The sequence below is a fragment of the Chrysemys picta genome, chromosome 3 (assembly GCF_011386835.1).
Source record: "Chrysemys picta bellii isolate R12L10 chromosome 3, ASM1138683v2, whole genome shotgun sequence".
In the NCBI taxonomy this organism is placed as follows: Eukaryota; Metazoa; Chordata; order Testudines; family Emydidae; genus Chrysemys; species Chrysemys picta.
Window position 1 is genome coordinate 20804051 of NC_088793.1, and position 17640 is coordinate 20821690.

The window sequence follows — 17640 nt, forward strand, 5'->3', positions numbered from 1 at the left end:
ATGCTGTTTAGGGGATTTCAAAGACTGGGGTTACTCAACAGCACTAATGAAAACAGTCACCGCAAGGCAAAAGGCTGCCAGTGTACTTCAATCCTGCCCTGCCACACATCCAGCCAGTCCTCTCTTGAAAACCTCTCGTGCAGAGACTTGTCAATTTGTATGGCAATTTTGTGATGTGAGCAAATTCATTGTTTCATAGATTCCAAGGCCAGAAAGGACCATTGTGATCATCTAGTCTGACCTCCTGTATAACACATGTTATAGACAGTGTTTCTCAAACTGGGGTCGCCGCTTGTGTAGGAAAAGACCCTGGCAGGCCAGGCCGGTTTGTTTACCTGCCCCGTCCGCAGGTCCAGCCGATTGCAGCTCCCATTGGCCGTGGTTCGCCGCTGCAGGCCAATGGGGGCTGCTGGAAGCAGCAGCCAGTAAGTCCCTGGGCCCACGCCGCTTCCAGCAGCTCCCATTGGCCTGGAGCAGTGAACCGCGGCCAGTGGGAGCCACAATCTGCCGGACCTGCGGACGGGGCAGGTAAACAAACCGGCCCGGCCCGCCAGGGGCTTTCCCTACACAAGTGGCGACCCCAGTTTGAGAAACACTGCTATAGAACTTCCCCAAAATAATTCCTAGTATATCTTTTAGAAAAATGTCCAACCTTGATTTAATAATTGTCAGTGATGGCGAATCACTGCGCCCCTTGGTAAGTTGTTCCAATGGTTAAGTACCCACACAATCTAAAATTGACACCTTATTTCCCGTCTGAATTTGTCTAGTTATTGGATAGTGTTAAACCTCTCTCATAGACTGAAGAGCCCATTCTTAAATATTTGTTCTGCATGTAGATACTTATAGACTGTAATCAAGCCACTTAACCTTCTCCTTGTTAAGCTGAGTAGATTGAGCTCCTTGAGTTCATCACTATAAGGCAGGTTTTCTAATCCTTTAATCATTATCGTGGCTCTTCTCTGAACCCTCTCCAATTTATCAATATCCTTCTTGAATTGCGGGAACCAGAACTGGACACAATATTCCAGCATTGGTTGCACTAGTGCCAAATATGTAGGGAAAATAAATCCGGGGATGGATAAACAGGGGAATCTCAAGTAGGAGTAGAGAGGCAGCCCGGGGCTTGGGGTCAGCCCCAGCTGCAGGCAGCACGGGGCTCAGGAGTGGGGTCAGCCCTAGCCCCAACTGTGGCCGGCATACAGCTGGGGCGGGGGGGGAGACCCCGCCGTGGGTAGTGGGGAGCTTGGGGGGGTCAGCCCCAGATGCGGCAGTACAGGACTCAGCCCCAGATGCGGGCGGCACGGGGTGGGGGGGAGTTAGCCCCAGCCCTGGGAGGCATGGGGAGGGTGGCTCGGGTGAGCCCTGCAAGGTAGGGGGGCGGCTTGGATGAGCCCTTGGTCATCCTGTTTTTACTTGAAGAAATATGGTCACCCTGGAGGGGGGTCAAGATCGCTACTCCTCCGTGGCTGGGGTGAGAACCACGTCTTTCTCTAGCTCCTTCTCTTCCCACTCTCCATTGGCAGCTCGCGTTACTGCGCCTAACCAGACATAGGTTCTCTGCAGCAGCTGATGCTGCCCTCCTGCCCAGAGGGTCTGCACTTAAAGCGCATTAAAAAAATTAACGCGTTAAGTGTGCTGTGCATTAATCGCACGCGTTAACGGCAGCTAATTGACAGCCCTGTTATTTAGGCTTCCATTTTAAACAGCAAGCCAGTCTTTAGGGGAGAGAAAAGGTGCCATACACCTCCTCAGCATCCATGTCTCAGCATCTTCAGCAAAGCTCCTCGGCATAATTTGGTTGTCACGCTAAGAAGCAATTAAAAACAGAACAGACAGCAAGGCTTGTTCAAAATGATGCATCTGTCTTGGTTCTGATGTCACCACCCTTAAGCATGTCAGCCTCATGTATATCCCGCAGGATGATGTGCTGCAACACCACTGTAACCTCCCCTAGGGATTTTAGTGTCCTTGTACCGCATGCACTTACTCCATGAGACTGGAGGCCCAAGGGCTCAGCCAGGTTGGAAGCGTTGCTTAGAGAACTGGAAGAGTCAGCAGCGTTTATGGTGAGATTCACGGTGCAGTGATCAGAGGCATGGGCGCTTGCCACAATCTGCCCGTGGAGCGCAGCTCCCATCAAGGTTCCAAGCACTTCCACAGTCATTCCTGTAACAGGAAGCAGAAACATGTGTTAGGAGGTGAGCTTGTTTCACCCGCTGTTACGAAGCCTGGCTATTTCTCTCACTAAAGAGTGAACTGATTGAGGCAAGCGATGTTCCTTTTACACAGGGAACATTCACAAATGGCACCAACAAAACCAGCAGAACTTGAACATCAGTTACAACTGGTCAGCATCCCTTGATGGAGTTGGAATTCCACCTCCCATTCTCCGACCACCTCTATATTACTAGAGACGGTGGTTCTCAAACCTTTGTACTGGTGACCCCTTTCACATAGCACGTCTCTGAGTACGACTCCCCCCTTATATAAAAAGTGTTTTTAATTTATAAATGCTGGAGGCAAAGCGGGGTTTTGGGTGGAGGCTGACAGCTCATGACCCCTGCTGGAATAAACTTGTGACCCCGTGAGGGGTCCCGACCCCCAGTTTGAGAACCCCTGCTATAGAACATAAGTAAGAGCTATATGGCTGGGACTAATGTATGTAGGGGAATACAGTTGAAATATAGCTTAAATGCTGAGAGGCATTCTCTGAGCACAGGACTGGGAGCCAGAACACCTGTGTTCTAATCCTGGATCTAACAGTGACTTAGGAAGTCACCTACTTCTCTGTACCCACTTTTTCTAACTGTAAATGGGATTGATATTTACCTACCTCACAGTCACCCTGTCAATCTTAGTTGATGTTTGTGAAGAACATGAAGCCCTTATGTGCTAAGTTTTAATATCTAAAGTGACTGAGGACCAGACTTTTAGAACTGCGTGCATGTGACTGCGCTAACTGCACATGTGTATTGGGCCCCTTTTTGTTTTGTTTTGTGGTTTTTAATCAGAGCAACTTCTACTGGTGACGACAGCAGCTGATGCCATCACAAAATTGAATACCATCTCCTCAATCAGCCCAAAAGCTCCAGGGTATTCCTTCTGTCTGGTAGGAAATGACCTGTGTGAATTAACTAATTTGTTCGTCTGTCTTGGGGCAGGAGTTACCTCCACCATGGAGACAAGTATCTTAGGAACAGCATCATTTTAAGGATCTAGAGAATGATAAATCCATTACATCTCAGTATTATAGCATTAAATGAAAAGCCTCCAGAGAGATCAAGCCAGTCAGTTCTCTCATTTTATAATGCCATGTTTGCCTAGTTCATCATTTCTCAAACTGTGATCCATGGACCATCACTGACTCTAAGTGATGCATAATTAATATAGCTATAGCATCCTCTTTCCCCCTAAACTGGGTTGCTTAGACATTACTGACTTAAAGTCTGCTGTGCTGAGCACAAATCCGAAATTCAGGTTTCTCATTATTGCATCCCGTCAAACTGGATTCAATTTCCAAACATGCATGACTTAAAGAGATAGTTCCTGATTTGTGTAAAGAGAATTTTTGTTTCAAATGTGTGTTATGAGTACTCTTGTTTGGGCTTAGATGAAAGACGGTGCAGAGCCATTACTTAAGAGAGACAGAGAGGTTTCCTGTTTTGAGCTTTCATTCTCCACAGTGTGGGACTTCCAGCAACTGCTGCTATCTTCTCAAACAGAGAGGACCATGGAATGGAGGATGTGATCTTATGGGTCACCTGACGTGTTTTCTTGATTCAGGTTAAGTCACCAACCCCAAATTTCACTCCCAACTTGACTGGCTGACCAAAAGTGCTGGCTAGCCCGGATCCAAATATGAGTCTGACCTAAAATATTTGGCTGTAACCCAATCTAAAATTTCAATTGGACATGCCATGCAGAGCTTCAAAAATCGCTGAGCATCTGGTGCAATGGGTAACTACAGAGCATAGAATCATAGAATATCAGGGTTGGAAGGGACCTCAGGAGGTCATCTAGTCCAGCCCCCTGCTCAAAGCAGGACCAATCCCCAACTAAATCATCCCAGCCAGGGCTTTGTCAAGCCTGACCTTAAAAACCTCTAAGGAAGGAGATTCCACCACCTCCCTAGGTAACCCATTCCAGTGCTTCACCACCCTTCTAGTGAAAAAGTTTTTCTTAATATCCAACCTAAACCTCCCCCACTGCAACTTGAGACTATTACTCCTTGTTCTGTCATCTGCTATGAGATGAGTCACAGCACTGTATCATAATGCCACCTCTTCATTTGTAACCTCTATAGTGGCTAGTGAAGGTGTGCTGTACCTAATGCTTGCATATGATAAGAAGAAAGCCATCATAAGATGCAATAGAAATTCACCTGCAAATGCATTTTCTTTTCTAAGCAGTGTTGGGCTGAAAAGGTGGCATATTTCAAAGTCGTTGTGAATTATAATCTATTACATTTTAATGGTTAATTTCTAGCTTAGCCAAGAAAATAGTGCTTCCAAAGCTGTTTTAAGGTAGGTTCTACTTCTTAAATTTAAGTAGAACTTGCCTTAAAATAACTTTGAAAGTATCTACCTTTGTCATGCATTCAAATAGCGGGCAACAGTATAGAACTGACATGGTTAAGGAGTTCTACTTCTTCCAGTAGAGGGCAGTGGTACCTCTGTTTCTCAGGCTATGGGTACAATAGAGAGCTCTCCTGTCAGTTTAATTACTCCAGCCCCTCCCCCAGCGAGCAGCAGTAGCTATGGCAACGGGAGAAGCTCTCCTGCTCACATAGCACTATCCACACCAGCGCTTAAGTCGGCATAAATTATGTCGCTCAAGGCGGTGGCTAATTCACATGCCTGAGGGACATAATTTATGTCGACTTAAGCTGTAGTGTAGCCATAGCCTCAATGTTATTAAAAAGCACACTATCATATATTACATTGCATTTTTTTCTTTAACAAATTCCTTTAGCTGATGTTCTAGAGGTTACAAACAAACAGTGATCTTTGGATCAGGCAGAGGAGCCAGAGGGGAATGTTTTTGAGAAGACCTTGTAAAAAGAGACCATTTCCCTTGTCAACGTCAGCACTGCAAGAAATCTCAGCGCCAAAGAAATATTAAAAAAAAAACCCCACACACAAGTCAGGCAATTCAAAGTTATTATTCATGCCACTGCCATAACATGGCTGCACTGCACAACTGGACATATAAAACCCAATCATAAACAATAAGATAACACTGTCTATACATGCTGCCTTTCAGGAGTTCAAAGATATTAATGTACAGGTGTCATGCCATCCCTGAGAGGTAAGTATTATGCTAAATTTGCAGATGGGAATTAAGGCATACTGTTTAAGTGACTTTCCCAAAGTTTATTCCCTTTTCTCCCACAGAGAACTCTGTCTATATGAACAGAACTCTGATCTCCCAATTCCCAATCCGGTCCTTTAATTACTAGACCATGCTTCCTGTTGAAATATTAGATAACATGAAAGATCACATATGTACTGCACCTCAGGGGAGAGTTATGAATGCTGTGGGTATCATAACTCTGAAATTTCGGATTTGTGTCTGTTCAAAAACTTGGCCATACCATTCTGGTTACACAGTTTTGTTTTACATTTAGTCTAGCCAGCATGTTGAGGATTAGGTTGACAAATGGAGGAAGAAAGCCTCTTGTCAGTAAGAAAACAAGCACAACCAGGGAAAAAATAAAATAAAATAAAATAAAATAAAATAAAAAAGCAAAAGCAATCCCCCACCCCAAAAAAATCTGCCATGTAATTCGAAGCGCACTAAGGGAATATTGAAGGCCAAGTCAAGACATAGTTTTTCATGTAGAGCTTGAGTAATTTGGCCCAAGGAAAATAGCAGGCTTTCTCTTCACTTTCACTGCTTTTGGCCAGGATACCTAGAAATGGACTGTTATACTCACATATAAGGGGGAGAGACTGGTGGGGGGCGGGAAGGAGGGAAATGACAACTTTAAAGCTGATGTGAAGAGGAGGAAAAATTAACTGTGCCCTTATTTGCTCTTTATGATGTATAAAGAAAGCTTGAAAGGGAGTTTTAAGACTTTTTTTTCCTTTAGCTTTAAAACAAAAGGAACAGCAAGTCTTGTATGGTTTTCCTGGAGAACTTTTTGGAAGACAAGAGGTCTATACTTGGTCCTGCCTCAGCAAGGGGCTGGACTACATGACATCTCAAGTTCCCTTCCAGACCTACATTTATATGATTCTATGATCAACTGACTGTTTTAACAGAGGTCTTTCTTCCAAACTATTTGATGGGTGTTACAGTTGAATGAGGTTAACCAAAACAAGATAGATAATTTTTAGACAAGTCACTTTCCTTCTTGGTCACATTTAATTTTCTTGGTTCTATGATGTCAAGTCTACCAGCTGTCCTGTCACCCACAAAGTCTTCTATGAAAAACGGATTAGACAAGACCTGAATTTCTACTGTAAAATATCCAAAGAAGGCAAAAAGGAAAAAAAAGAGACTTTCAGGCCTTATTTAAATGTCATTATAAAAATAATCAACACTAATTTTTCCTCTCTGCAGATCACCTATAATTAGCAACCATTATTCATATAGCAACAACTGGCTTTAGAAATCCAGAAAACACTATAGATAAGAGTAGTTTCTTGTGGCTAACTTATGTCCTGGGAGGAAAGTCTGTGGCTAATCCAACAGTTGTAAAACATGAAGGAAGATGGAAATATTTACAAGACACATTAAAAAAAAACCCCTATGATGCCCCATTTTTCCATCAGAGCCTAATAATTCTTTGTCTAGAAACCCAATATTAGGCCACACAAATGTCAGGAGACTACTTTCAATAAAATGGATTTTAACCAAACTCAGACACCAAACTTAAAACAAAAACCCATGTCAAACTCACGGTATGCTGTTGCTGAATCTCTCTCCTTCTGGTCTGGGCTGAGAAACATGGTGAGAGCAGAATACGGTACTTGGAATAACTACATAAAGAAAGAACACCACATAGGAAAGCATTACAGAGTAGCGTACTCAGTTCCTCTGATAGCCTGGAACAATGTGTAATTGGGCACAGGAATTTGCTCCCTTACTCAGACTATAAGATCTCTGGAACAGGGACCGTCTTTTTGTTCTGTGTTTATCCAACAATTAGCACAATCGAGTCCTGGTCCATGACTAGGGCTCCAACGTGCTACGGTCACATAAATAATAAATAACGTACCCAGTACACCTTGCCTCCGCTTTGTGCTCCTTCAACTTCCTCCTTAAAAACCACTCTTCTTTCAGGATGCCAAAAACTCTTAGGGATTGTCTTCACTAGGAAAAAAGCCGTGTTCTTAACTAACATAAGGTAAAATGCTAGTGAACACAAAGAATGAACCTTTTTTCCTGGTGAAGACACTGCCTAAGGCTGTCTTCACGGCCAAGAAAGTCTTTTTGTTTGTTTTACAGCAAGATAACTACTGTGTGTTAGTTATCCCAAAGTAAAAGCCTAGTGGCCAAAAGGCTCTGTAGTTTTTTCTGTGATGTAGCTAGGTTAGGTCAGCACTATAACCACACCACTCATGGCCACAGGCACCAACTTTCCTTGGCGCCAGTGGGTGCTAGTCCCTGGCCCCGCCCCGACTCTGCCCCCTCGCTGCTCCTATTGGACCCTTCCCCAAATCCCCACCCCGGCCCTGCCTCTTCCCCGAGCGCGCCGTGTTCCTCCTCCTCCCCCTCCCTCCCACCGCTTGCCGTGCTAAACAGCTGTTTCGCGGCACAAGCGCTAGGAGGGAGGGGGGAGAAGCAGGGCTCGGCAGCGTGCTCAGAGGAGGAAGTGGAGCGGAGGCGGAGGTGAGCTCGGGTCCGGGGGGGTGGGGCCAGGGAGCTGCCGGTGGGTGCAGAGCATCCACCAATTTTTCCCCATGGGTGTTCCAGCCCCAGAACACCCAGGGAGTCGGCGCCTATGCTCGTGGTTGGCCTCATGCAGCTACACTGTGGTAAATGCTACAGAGTTTTGTTACTACTAGCATTTCCTAATAGGAGAGAGTTAGTTATCTTGCTGTAAAATACATACCTTTTTGGCAGTAAAGATATAGTATAAATTCTCACCTCGAAGTTTTAAACTAAAACAAAAAATAACTTCCAAAATTTTGAAACAACACGTATGCTAAATATTCCAGCTCTAGCATTTATTCTTGTCCCTAGCCATCCTATTCTCTTTTGCCTATTTAGATGGCAAACCCTTTGAGACAGTGACCTCGCCTATATATTTATCGGAAGCATCTAATAAGCTTCCAGTGCTATGTAAATAAATACACACCACCGCCCTCTTTATAAGAGAAGTAAGTAATAATATTCCTATTTTATTAAAGGGAAAACGGAGGCACAGAGATTAAACCAGTTGCCCAGATTCACAGAGCTGGTCTTCAGCAAAGCTGGAAAGAGAAACCAGACCTCTTGACTCCCAATCTTGTGCTTTAAACCAACAGGACTAGCCTTTTGTCCCTTTATGTGATAAAATAGGAGAGAACATATCTGGGAAGGACATATGGTACCCTATTCACGCAAAGTGCATACTTGCCTCTATTACATGTGGCAAATGTTGATGTTTTCTTACTGAGCTGTAACTAAAACCTTCTTTCTGACTAGCCCTGATGCCTTACGTTCAGTACAAACAGGCTTTAAAGCTGAAATCACAAATAGCATTTTATAAGGGTGGAGTAGATCTTTTCCTTCAAAAGACAGGGAATAAAATTCTTGCTCATTTAAACTCACTGTGGGTTTCTTAATGACAATCTATCATCATAGAAAATAACAAAGGAATTGAGCTTAATACTCCAACCAAAAACTGAAATATAGCAGACCCTTAAACTTCCAGTGATCTGCATGAATGACAAAAGTCCAAGTCACTCAGGAGTTCAAGTATTTTGGTGGCCTGCAGCCACATTATGTTAAACTGCGATGTAGATGAGATTTAATCACTTAAGCAAGATCAGGTCAGGTTGATATTTGGACAGAGAGCTCTCAGCTAGTGTTTTTCCAGCTTTTTAAATCTGCAGATTACTTTGTAACAGAGATTCACATACCCACATGCCCTCTCCTGTGCATGTGTCCTCTCACAACCTGGGTCTTGTTTTGCACATCACCAGACTCCAGAGAAAATAATAACAAAAATAAGGATAATCAGGGCTTAAATTCTCACGGAGTATTTCCCGGAGCCCCCCACAACCCACAACATGCTTTAAAAACTCCAGGGGGGGCTGAAATATACAGCTCCAGCTGAATTTAAGCCCTGACGATAATGATAATAATAACTACATAAGAAGATTTTGGGATCTGTTCAAAAGTGTCTGGTGGTCCGGATTTGGCCCGCGGTCCACTTATTGATTACCCCTGGCATGCAGTCTGTCAGAAAAGTGCTTTGGAATCCACTGAAATGAAAGATGATACATAAATTACATATTGCCGCTAACCTGGTGTAAGGCCCCTTCATGTTAAAATCAATGTGGAGAAGTCAAGCCTCCCCATCCAGGGATATCCAAGAATGACTATTTAGTAACTATTTCACAGCTGAGGGCCTGATTCTCCATTGCCTTCCAAACGCAATAAGTGACTTACATACCTAAATCCCATTTTTAAAAGTAGTTTCGGCACTTAGAACTCTAAGTCTCACTGAAAGTCAATGTGCAAACTGGGTGCAAAAACCCCCAATCCACTAAATCAGAAGGCACATAAAGCAAAGCCAGAAAATGAAAGCATTTTATTGCTGAGAATGTTGTAAATCTAGATCTACTTACTGTCGTCAATGCTTGGAAAAGACAATAGAAAGTCAGGTACCACACAACTCTTCCCGCTACAAAAGGAGGCAAGTACCACATGAAGAAATAGGACACAATCGTGAAGGGCGTACACCCCAACATCCTACAATGAAGGACATGTTCATGTCACTTTAATTAGAAAGCATCTTGGTGGGTTGACAAAAAAAGAAATTAATTTTCCCAGCACCTACTTAAGCAATAACTTAATTTTGTGCAGTTTTTCAAAATGCTTTAGATGCACTATTTGACACAGTTTATATATAATACTATTCAGTCCATTAATGCATAATCAGCATAATTCAATACATAACAATATTAAATCATACTCCCCCAAAACACACCCCAGAGTTAAATAATACAATTAGTTAAAGAAAAGGAGCAAAGATTAGTTATATTTAATGATGTATTTACAATTAACAGGAAAAAAAAACCTTCATCTGCTATTATGGTATAACCACGAGGTCAATACTTAGTCCCACCACACACCCCGAGACCTTTACTGAAAAGCCCCACTGAGAACCAAGCCACATGGTCACATGTTATAACATGCTTCACCACCTGCCAATACAAGCCTCTTTATTATCAAGGGTCTTTTTTTCCCCCTCCTGGCACCTCCAACTCTCCTCTCAGCTTAGCCTTTTCACTGCTGACCTGACATTTCAGTGTGATAGGTGAGAGGCAGCCATGCGTCACGTTGTAGAACTGCCTAGGACCTACATTTGTCCATCCCTGTGAAATACGATTGTAGGGCCAAGCCTGCTCCCATTTAAGTCAGTGGCAAAACGCCCAATGACTCCAACAGCAGCAGGATCAGCCCCCTAATGAGTAAGGATGATTTAAAAAAAAATATCATGGAAACTTGAATTCAAGTATAGCCACTAGGCAGCAATATGCCAAGTTAATATAAGGCTATCAGACAAACAACACTATTTTCAAATTTCATTGTATCAAATGCAATTCATTCCCCACAGCATGACCTGCAGCAGCAGTGTTCTCCAGTATTCTTGCAAAGCAGACATTAAACAATGCAATTAGATGACCAAGGTCACAATAAAAATTCAAACAAAAGAGAAAACAGATTAATCCCTTCACAACAGGCCTATTCTCACTGTTTTCTCCTATTGACATTAGGGGTCAGCTGATTTTTTTGCAATGGTATATTGAAAAAGTGGACTACAAAAGAATAATGTAGGTAAATAGTTCAGCAAAACAATGGCTCTTCCACACTGCTCTATGGGATGAAAAGCAACACTGGGAGCTGAATGTGTAGAGTAGCAAGGAAAGTAGCCAGGTTCTGGTACTCTCTGCCTTTCCTGGTTTCTAGGTCACAGCTCAGTTCGCTCATACTGGGGCAGTCCTTGAAGCAGTAAACGAGGATGTGATGTAAGCATCCCAAGGCAATTAGGTTGGGGAAACTCACCCTCCCTGTCCCCAAAATGGTTCTTACAGCAAACTTTTGTGCTACTTCACAAAAATAACTGTCTTTCTTGTTTTTCCCCCTTCCTACCCTTCACTTTCCCTTCCCCATTCACTTCAATACTCATGCTTAAAGTTAGGCATGTGATTCAATGCCTTGCTGAATCACAAGTCTATCTGTGGTTCCTCCTGAAGGAAACTAATGTGTAACATTTTGTGTTAGTATCCCTTATCCCAGCACCTGCTCATTCCTTTGAAACATCACACTCTGTACAAGGGAGACTACCAACATTTTGATGGCTTGTTACTGTATTAAATAAAACCTTAACCTTTTTTTAATAAAAAAATCTACTCCTCCTTTATTAAATACACCTGTCAGATGGGGCAAGGAGTGAAGTTTGCATAATTACCTAGTTCACTTAAAAAACTTAAATGGCTGTAATAATTTCACTCTACAAATATTAATCAAATCAAACCCCAAGAAAAGGTGTTTTAAGCTAATTAGAAATACAATACCAGGTCTTCAGTTGATGTAAATGGGCAGTGCTGTATACTATAGGGTTAAAGAGTTTTCCGTGATAATACAACATTTAAAAAATATTCCTCCAGAAAAACAACGGCTGTTTGGAAAGCGTATTTTAAAGGCTTGATTAGATAAGTGAAGTGTAAGTGCAAGTTGTACACTAGGGAGTTTAATGCAAGGGGCTGATAAGTCTATGTGATGCTAGGCTGAGAGTCATTCTAACACTATTCTTTGTCCTGAACAGACAGTATTTACAGGATATAACAGAACGGAGAAATGATTCCGAAAACAGCTAATCCCACTGGGTTATTATAAAATGCACCCTACCTCATCATGATCTTCTTCTAGCTTAATTTTTTTCATACAGTGAGTTTAGTGCTCGTGAATGAACAAAGTATTTTGATTTTTCAATTCAAAACAATTTTTCATTTGAAATTTTACTTCAACTTTATTTTAAAAAGGTAAAAAAATAATTCCTTCAAACATAAGAACATAAGAACGGCCCTACTGGGTCAGACCAAAGTTCCATCTGGCCCAGTATCCTGTCTTCCGACAGTGGCCAGTGCCAGGTGCCCCAGAAGGAATGAACAGAACAGGTAATCATCAAGTGATTTATCCCCTGTTGCTCATTCCCAGCTTCTAGCAGCTAGGGACTGCTAAACTAAATGTTTTATTCAACCCGAAACTTTTTCAGTTCACTAAAAATTTAATTTTTTTCTTTTGGGTCAACTTGGATTTCTTTTTTGTTTATTTGTTTTTAATTTTCCAATTGGCCAACAAACTGGAGGGGGGGGGTGGAGGAAGAGAATCAGTTATTTGCACAGGTCTAGTCACTAACTCAAATACTCTGACAGTAGTTTCTTTGAATCTATGAGACTGAAATCAATGACAAAGGCAAAAGACTCCAGAGTCCATAAGCCATCCTGTTTCTTTTTGTTTTTAAAAGGAAAAAAGAATCCACAACACATCATGGGAGAGTTTGGGTCCTCTAACATGCATCATTCTTTTCCAGTTTACACTCCCACCTTTTACCCTCCTTCCCCCACTGGTAATATTTATATTTCTGTTCAACACTAGGGTATACCTCCCCCCTCCTTACACCACATGAAAAGTGTATGTGATACTTGCTTTTAATTGTTACATATAGATTTAGTGAAGGTCAAAATAGAGCAAGAGCTGTCTAAGGGCTTTAGTGTGCTTCAGAGGAGAGTAATGCAAGCAGGACCAGAGTCCCTGAGCATGCTGGAGCTGCAGCTACACCACATTTAGCTGCTTGAGGTGGGAGTATGAAAAGGGGGAATGAAGTTCTGTGAACTACAACAATGCTGGCAGCTCCAAACTCTTCCAGCAGTTGGTTCCTTGTTAAAAATCATGACAATTTTCACCCTCCAATTAAATGTTTTAATTAGGGGGGCTGATAGTGAAGACGTAAAAAAAGAGTACCGAGAGGTGTGGGGAAATGGCCGGTGGGACTGGCTTGTGTTGAGCTGGGATGAATGCTGACGGGGGAAGATCCTGCACTGCCCGTGATGAGAACGGAACTGACCACTAGGGCAGTGCAAGCAGCTCAGCAAGGTGGCCTGAGACATACCCTGTTGAGTCTCTAGGCCTACCATGTTAGAGTTGGTGAGCTCCAGCCAAGCATGCATGCAAGGATGGGAACCCATTGAGATGGGTGCAGTGCCGGAGTGAGGGCTCAAACAAGTATCTAACGAATGGCCAATCTTCCAACAGTTTGGATGTATCTGAACCAGAAGTGGAAAATAAGCCCCTTTTGATGCAGAATCCAACTCAGAATCAAAACCACAAAGGGGTTTGGTCAGATCTGGAGGTTCAGATCCTCTCCCACCCAAATTTAACAGGATTTTGGATTTGAGGTTTCAGTTTCGGCCCATCTCTAAACAATTGAGTGGTTTCTTCAGGGAGCTTCCAAGAAAGCCGCTTGTTGTAATTTTATGGATGTGCAGCTGAAAACAGGAATCATAGAATCATAGAATATCAGGGTTGGAAGGGACCTCAGGAGGTCATCTAGTCCAACCCCCTGCTCAAAGCAGGACCAATCCCCAACTAAATCATCCCAGGCAGGGCTTTGTCAAGCCTGACCTTAAAAACCTCTAAGGAAGGAGATTCCACCACCTCCCTAGGTAACCCATTCCAGTGAAATTTTCACCACCCTCCTAGTGAAAAAGTTTTTCCTAATATCCAACTTAAATCTCCCCAACTGCAACTTGAGACCATTACCCCTTGTTCTGTCATCTGCTACCACTGAGAACAGTCTAGATCCATCCTCTTTGGAACCCCCTTTCAGGTAATTGAAAGCAGCTATCAAATCCCCCCTCATTCTTCTCTTCTGCAGACTAAACAATCCCAGTTCCCTCAGCCTCTCCTCATAAGTCATGTGCTCCAGACCCCTAATCATTTTTGTTGCCCTCCGCTGGATTCTTTCCAATTTTTCCACATCCTTCTTCTAGTGTGGGGCCTAAAACTGGACACAGTACTCCAGATGAGACCTCACCAATGTCGAATAGAGGGGAATGATCACGTCCCTCGATCTGCTGGCAATGCCCCTACTTATACAGCCCCAAATGCCGTTAGCCTTCTTGGCAACAAGGGCACACTGTTGACTCATATCCAGCTTCTCATCCACTGTGACCCCTAGGTCCTTTTCTGCAGAATTGCTTCCTAGCCATTCGGTCCCTAGTCTGTAACAGTGCAGGGGATTCTTCCGTCCTAAGTGCAGGACTCTGCACTTGTCCTTGTTGAACCTCATCAGGTTTCTTTTGGCCCAATCCTCTAAGCAGACAGGAGTGGGGTTTTTTTACATATTCATTCTATCCATACTAAAATCAGTTTCATTTGAGAAAGGAAAAAGCAAAAACAAAACAAAAAAGGTTTAATTCAATGAAGCCATTCTAGGATTAAAGGAAAGAGGAAAAAAAAAGCAAAATATTTTCTGCTTACCAAGGCATAAGCCGGCCAATTTTTGTCCATTTACTTTTGCTAATAAAAAAGCCAGCAACAGGATCAGTAACTGCACCCCAGGCTTTGCCAATGAACAGCACCAAAGAGGCATGAAACGGAGTAATCTGCAAGTATAGACACAGTGCTCTAAACAAGATCCATCATTCAATGAAACAACATAAAACAACTTTCCAAAAAGAATCTCAGTGTTTTATGTAAAGTGTAGTGATAGCTCACTTACAACACACATCGACTACTATTAAAAATCATGAATAACTAGCCCTCCACCATCAATGCGTGTTGCGAGACAACAAACTAGACACTGAGATACAGGCACTACGCAGGAGAGAATGTGTGTGACGGGGAAAAGGCCAGGAGAGAAAGATCATAGGTGAATTTAATGCGCGGAAGAGGTGTTGGCAAGACAACACTGGAGACTGAAGTCTGTGGTTTAATCATAAAACCAGATACAGCAGAAGTAGAGGTAAGGTAAGCTTCTCCCACAAGACCCCATTTCTAAATTTCTGCTCCTGAGCTGGAGCAGACAAGAGTATAGTTCATTTCCCATGCCCATTCAGCCCTTAGTATCTCTACTGAGATTACCTATAAGAGTGCCAACTGGTGCTAATTGTGAAAGTGGTTTTGGCATGATGGGCTTATTTCTACAAAGAACTGAACTGTGACTACTAGAGTTAATATTCCAAAATAATACTGTTTCTTCTGAATGCTTATTCTGTATGTTCTGTACAACATTTCTGTATGCAACTTTTTTTCCCCAACTAAACCTGAGTAAGATGAATTTGGATAACTTGGAACACATCTAGTTTGTTTGTTTTTTAATAACAGTTGCAGTTAGGGTCACAAGTGAATAATGTAAACTGTTACTTAAAATCCAGTATATGCCAAAGAACAGAAGAGAGCACATTGGTCAAATGAAGCACATTTTAAAGTTTTCCCACATTAAAAAAAAAATCAAATGGAAAAAAAAAGAAATTTACCAAGCAAGTGTGTATTTTTCAGATTATGATTAATTATGTGGGATGTAGTCATTCCTACATACACCTCTACCTCAATATAACGCAACCCGATATAACATGAATTCGGATATAACGCGGTAAAGAAGAGATCCGGGGGGGCGGAGCTGCGCACTCTGGCGGATCAAAGCAAGTTGGATATAACGCGGTTTCACCTATAATGCAGTAAGATTTTTTGGCTCCCGAGGACAGCGTTATATCGGGGTAGAGGTGTATATCTGTACTGAGTGCAAGAATTCACATATAAACAACAGAGTCATGGGGGGTGAAAGAGAGCAGGGGACACCTGAGGTGGGATCTGCTGTAGTTACTCTAGCATTGCCTTGTCACCAAGCTAAGTGACTAGAGAGTCATTTCAATATGCATATCATCGGTTTTGCTAAGCCATGTTGCTTTAAAAAACAAAACCTTTATTGAGACTGGAGCTGCCTAACGAGACTGCCTACGAAATCTTCTGCTCTTCTCTGTTTCAATAGGAAGGGAAGAGCAAAGACAGACAAAGTGAGGATAAGGTTTGAAACGTCAAGGATATACACCATGATTTGTTAAAGGCAGACACTGCACACATTTGCAGTGCATGTCTCATACAAAATTTATCCCAAGCTATGTTAGAATTCAATCATAGCGATTGAAAAATTTAATATTAAATAAGAGCTGGTTGAAAATTTTCCATCCAAACTTTTTTCCAACAACAAAAAATGGTCTTTATTCTTAAACAAATTTATGCAAATATTTGGGTTTTCCCCCTTTGAAAAAACTGAAAAATGTTCCCCCCAACTTAAAAAAAAAATTCATTTCTTTTGAATTTTTTCCACCAAAAATATTTACTATTTTCCATCCAGCTCCACTAGATAACAGCAGGAGAAACGGATTTAAGAGGCACGGAGGAGGGATAAAAGGTATAAACTTCCACTGAAATTAGAAATGAGATAGTCAATGAGCCAAAGAGATACAGATACAGGTGCTCAGATACTATGGTGATGAGGGGCACACAGACAGCTTCAGATGAGAAGGTTCATGCACTGGCATTGCTCAGATAACACAATGGGTTAGCAAGGAAATGAATTCTGGACTAGGTTATAGAGTGTTGAAGGGAAACTTGGAGAGATTATAAACTTTCTAGCATGGGATCTATCTCTGTATACATGTTTGCACAGTGCTTACCATGACCAGGGCCCTAAATGCAATGATACAAATATTAAAATACAACAGGGACCAATTCACACCTGCTTATAAGAGCGTGCAATTCGTAGTTCCTTACAGCAATTCTGAATTTGGTCCAAGGTTTCTAGGTGGTGAGGGATTATATACATACCTAGATAGGTTATGAGGGTAAATTAGATGGATGGAATTCTAATGGTAAAATTGAAGGCTGCAAAGGGTTAACTCTGAATGTTAATTTCTTGGGAATGGCTCAGATTGAATATAAAAGATTTCGCATAGTGGGCTTCATAATCCCACAGGAACAGCACAGCTGGGATTTGGAAGAGAATGGCTCAATCCTCTATGTGGGGAAGAATTCCATGTAATCCCTGTAAAATGAGGTATGTGACCCCTAAAAAGTTGAGGGGAGGGGGAAAAAGTGGAGCTCAGACCTTTGCTGGAGAAACTGTGGAACAAATGGCTCCTTTCTGTTTATTTAGTGGGAGTGACAAACAATTAAACTAATAGGGACCAGATAATCAAGCACCGTTACCATCCAATCTCGATACTATTATATTTATCAAGCATAATTACTAAATACGTTTTGTCACTAAGCTCAAAAGAGTTTCAACAGGGGCTGAACAATTAAAAACAACAACAGAATATAGTTTAAAAGGTATATTAGTTGAATTATCTTAATATTAGATACAGGAAAATTAAATAGGTGATGACATCGTAATTGAACAAAGTTGGAGCC

The 17640-nt window shown here is 42.2% G+C and overlaps 1 protein-coding gene across 3 annotated transcripts in view; it reads right to left on the reverse strand.

The window, feature by feature from the left end:
* The window catches only part of MFSD2B (MFSD2 lysolipid transporter B, sphingolipid), a 66222-nt gene that overhangs the window by 37554 nt on the left and 11028 nt on the right, over nt 1-17640 (reverse strand). For all 3 annotated transcript variants that reach the window (XM_005297405.4, XM_042848680.2, XM_065587590.1), the window contains 4 exons: nt 14707-14831; nt 9786-9909; nt 6908-6986; nt 1991-2169 (listed from right to left, as the gene is read on the reverse strand). In XM_005297405.4, coding sequence (XP_005297462.1) covers nt 1991-2169; nt 6908-6986; nt 9786-9909; nt 14707-14831 — 507 coding nt within the window. The remainder of the gene's footprint in view (nt 1-1990; nt 2170-6907; nt 6987-9785; nt 9910-14706; nt 14832-17640) is intronic.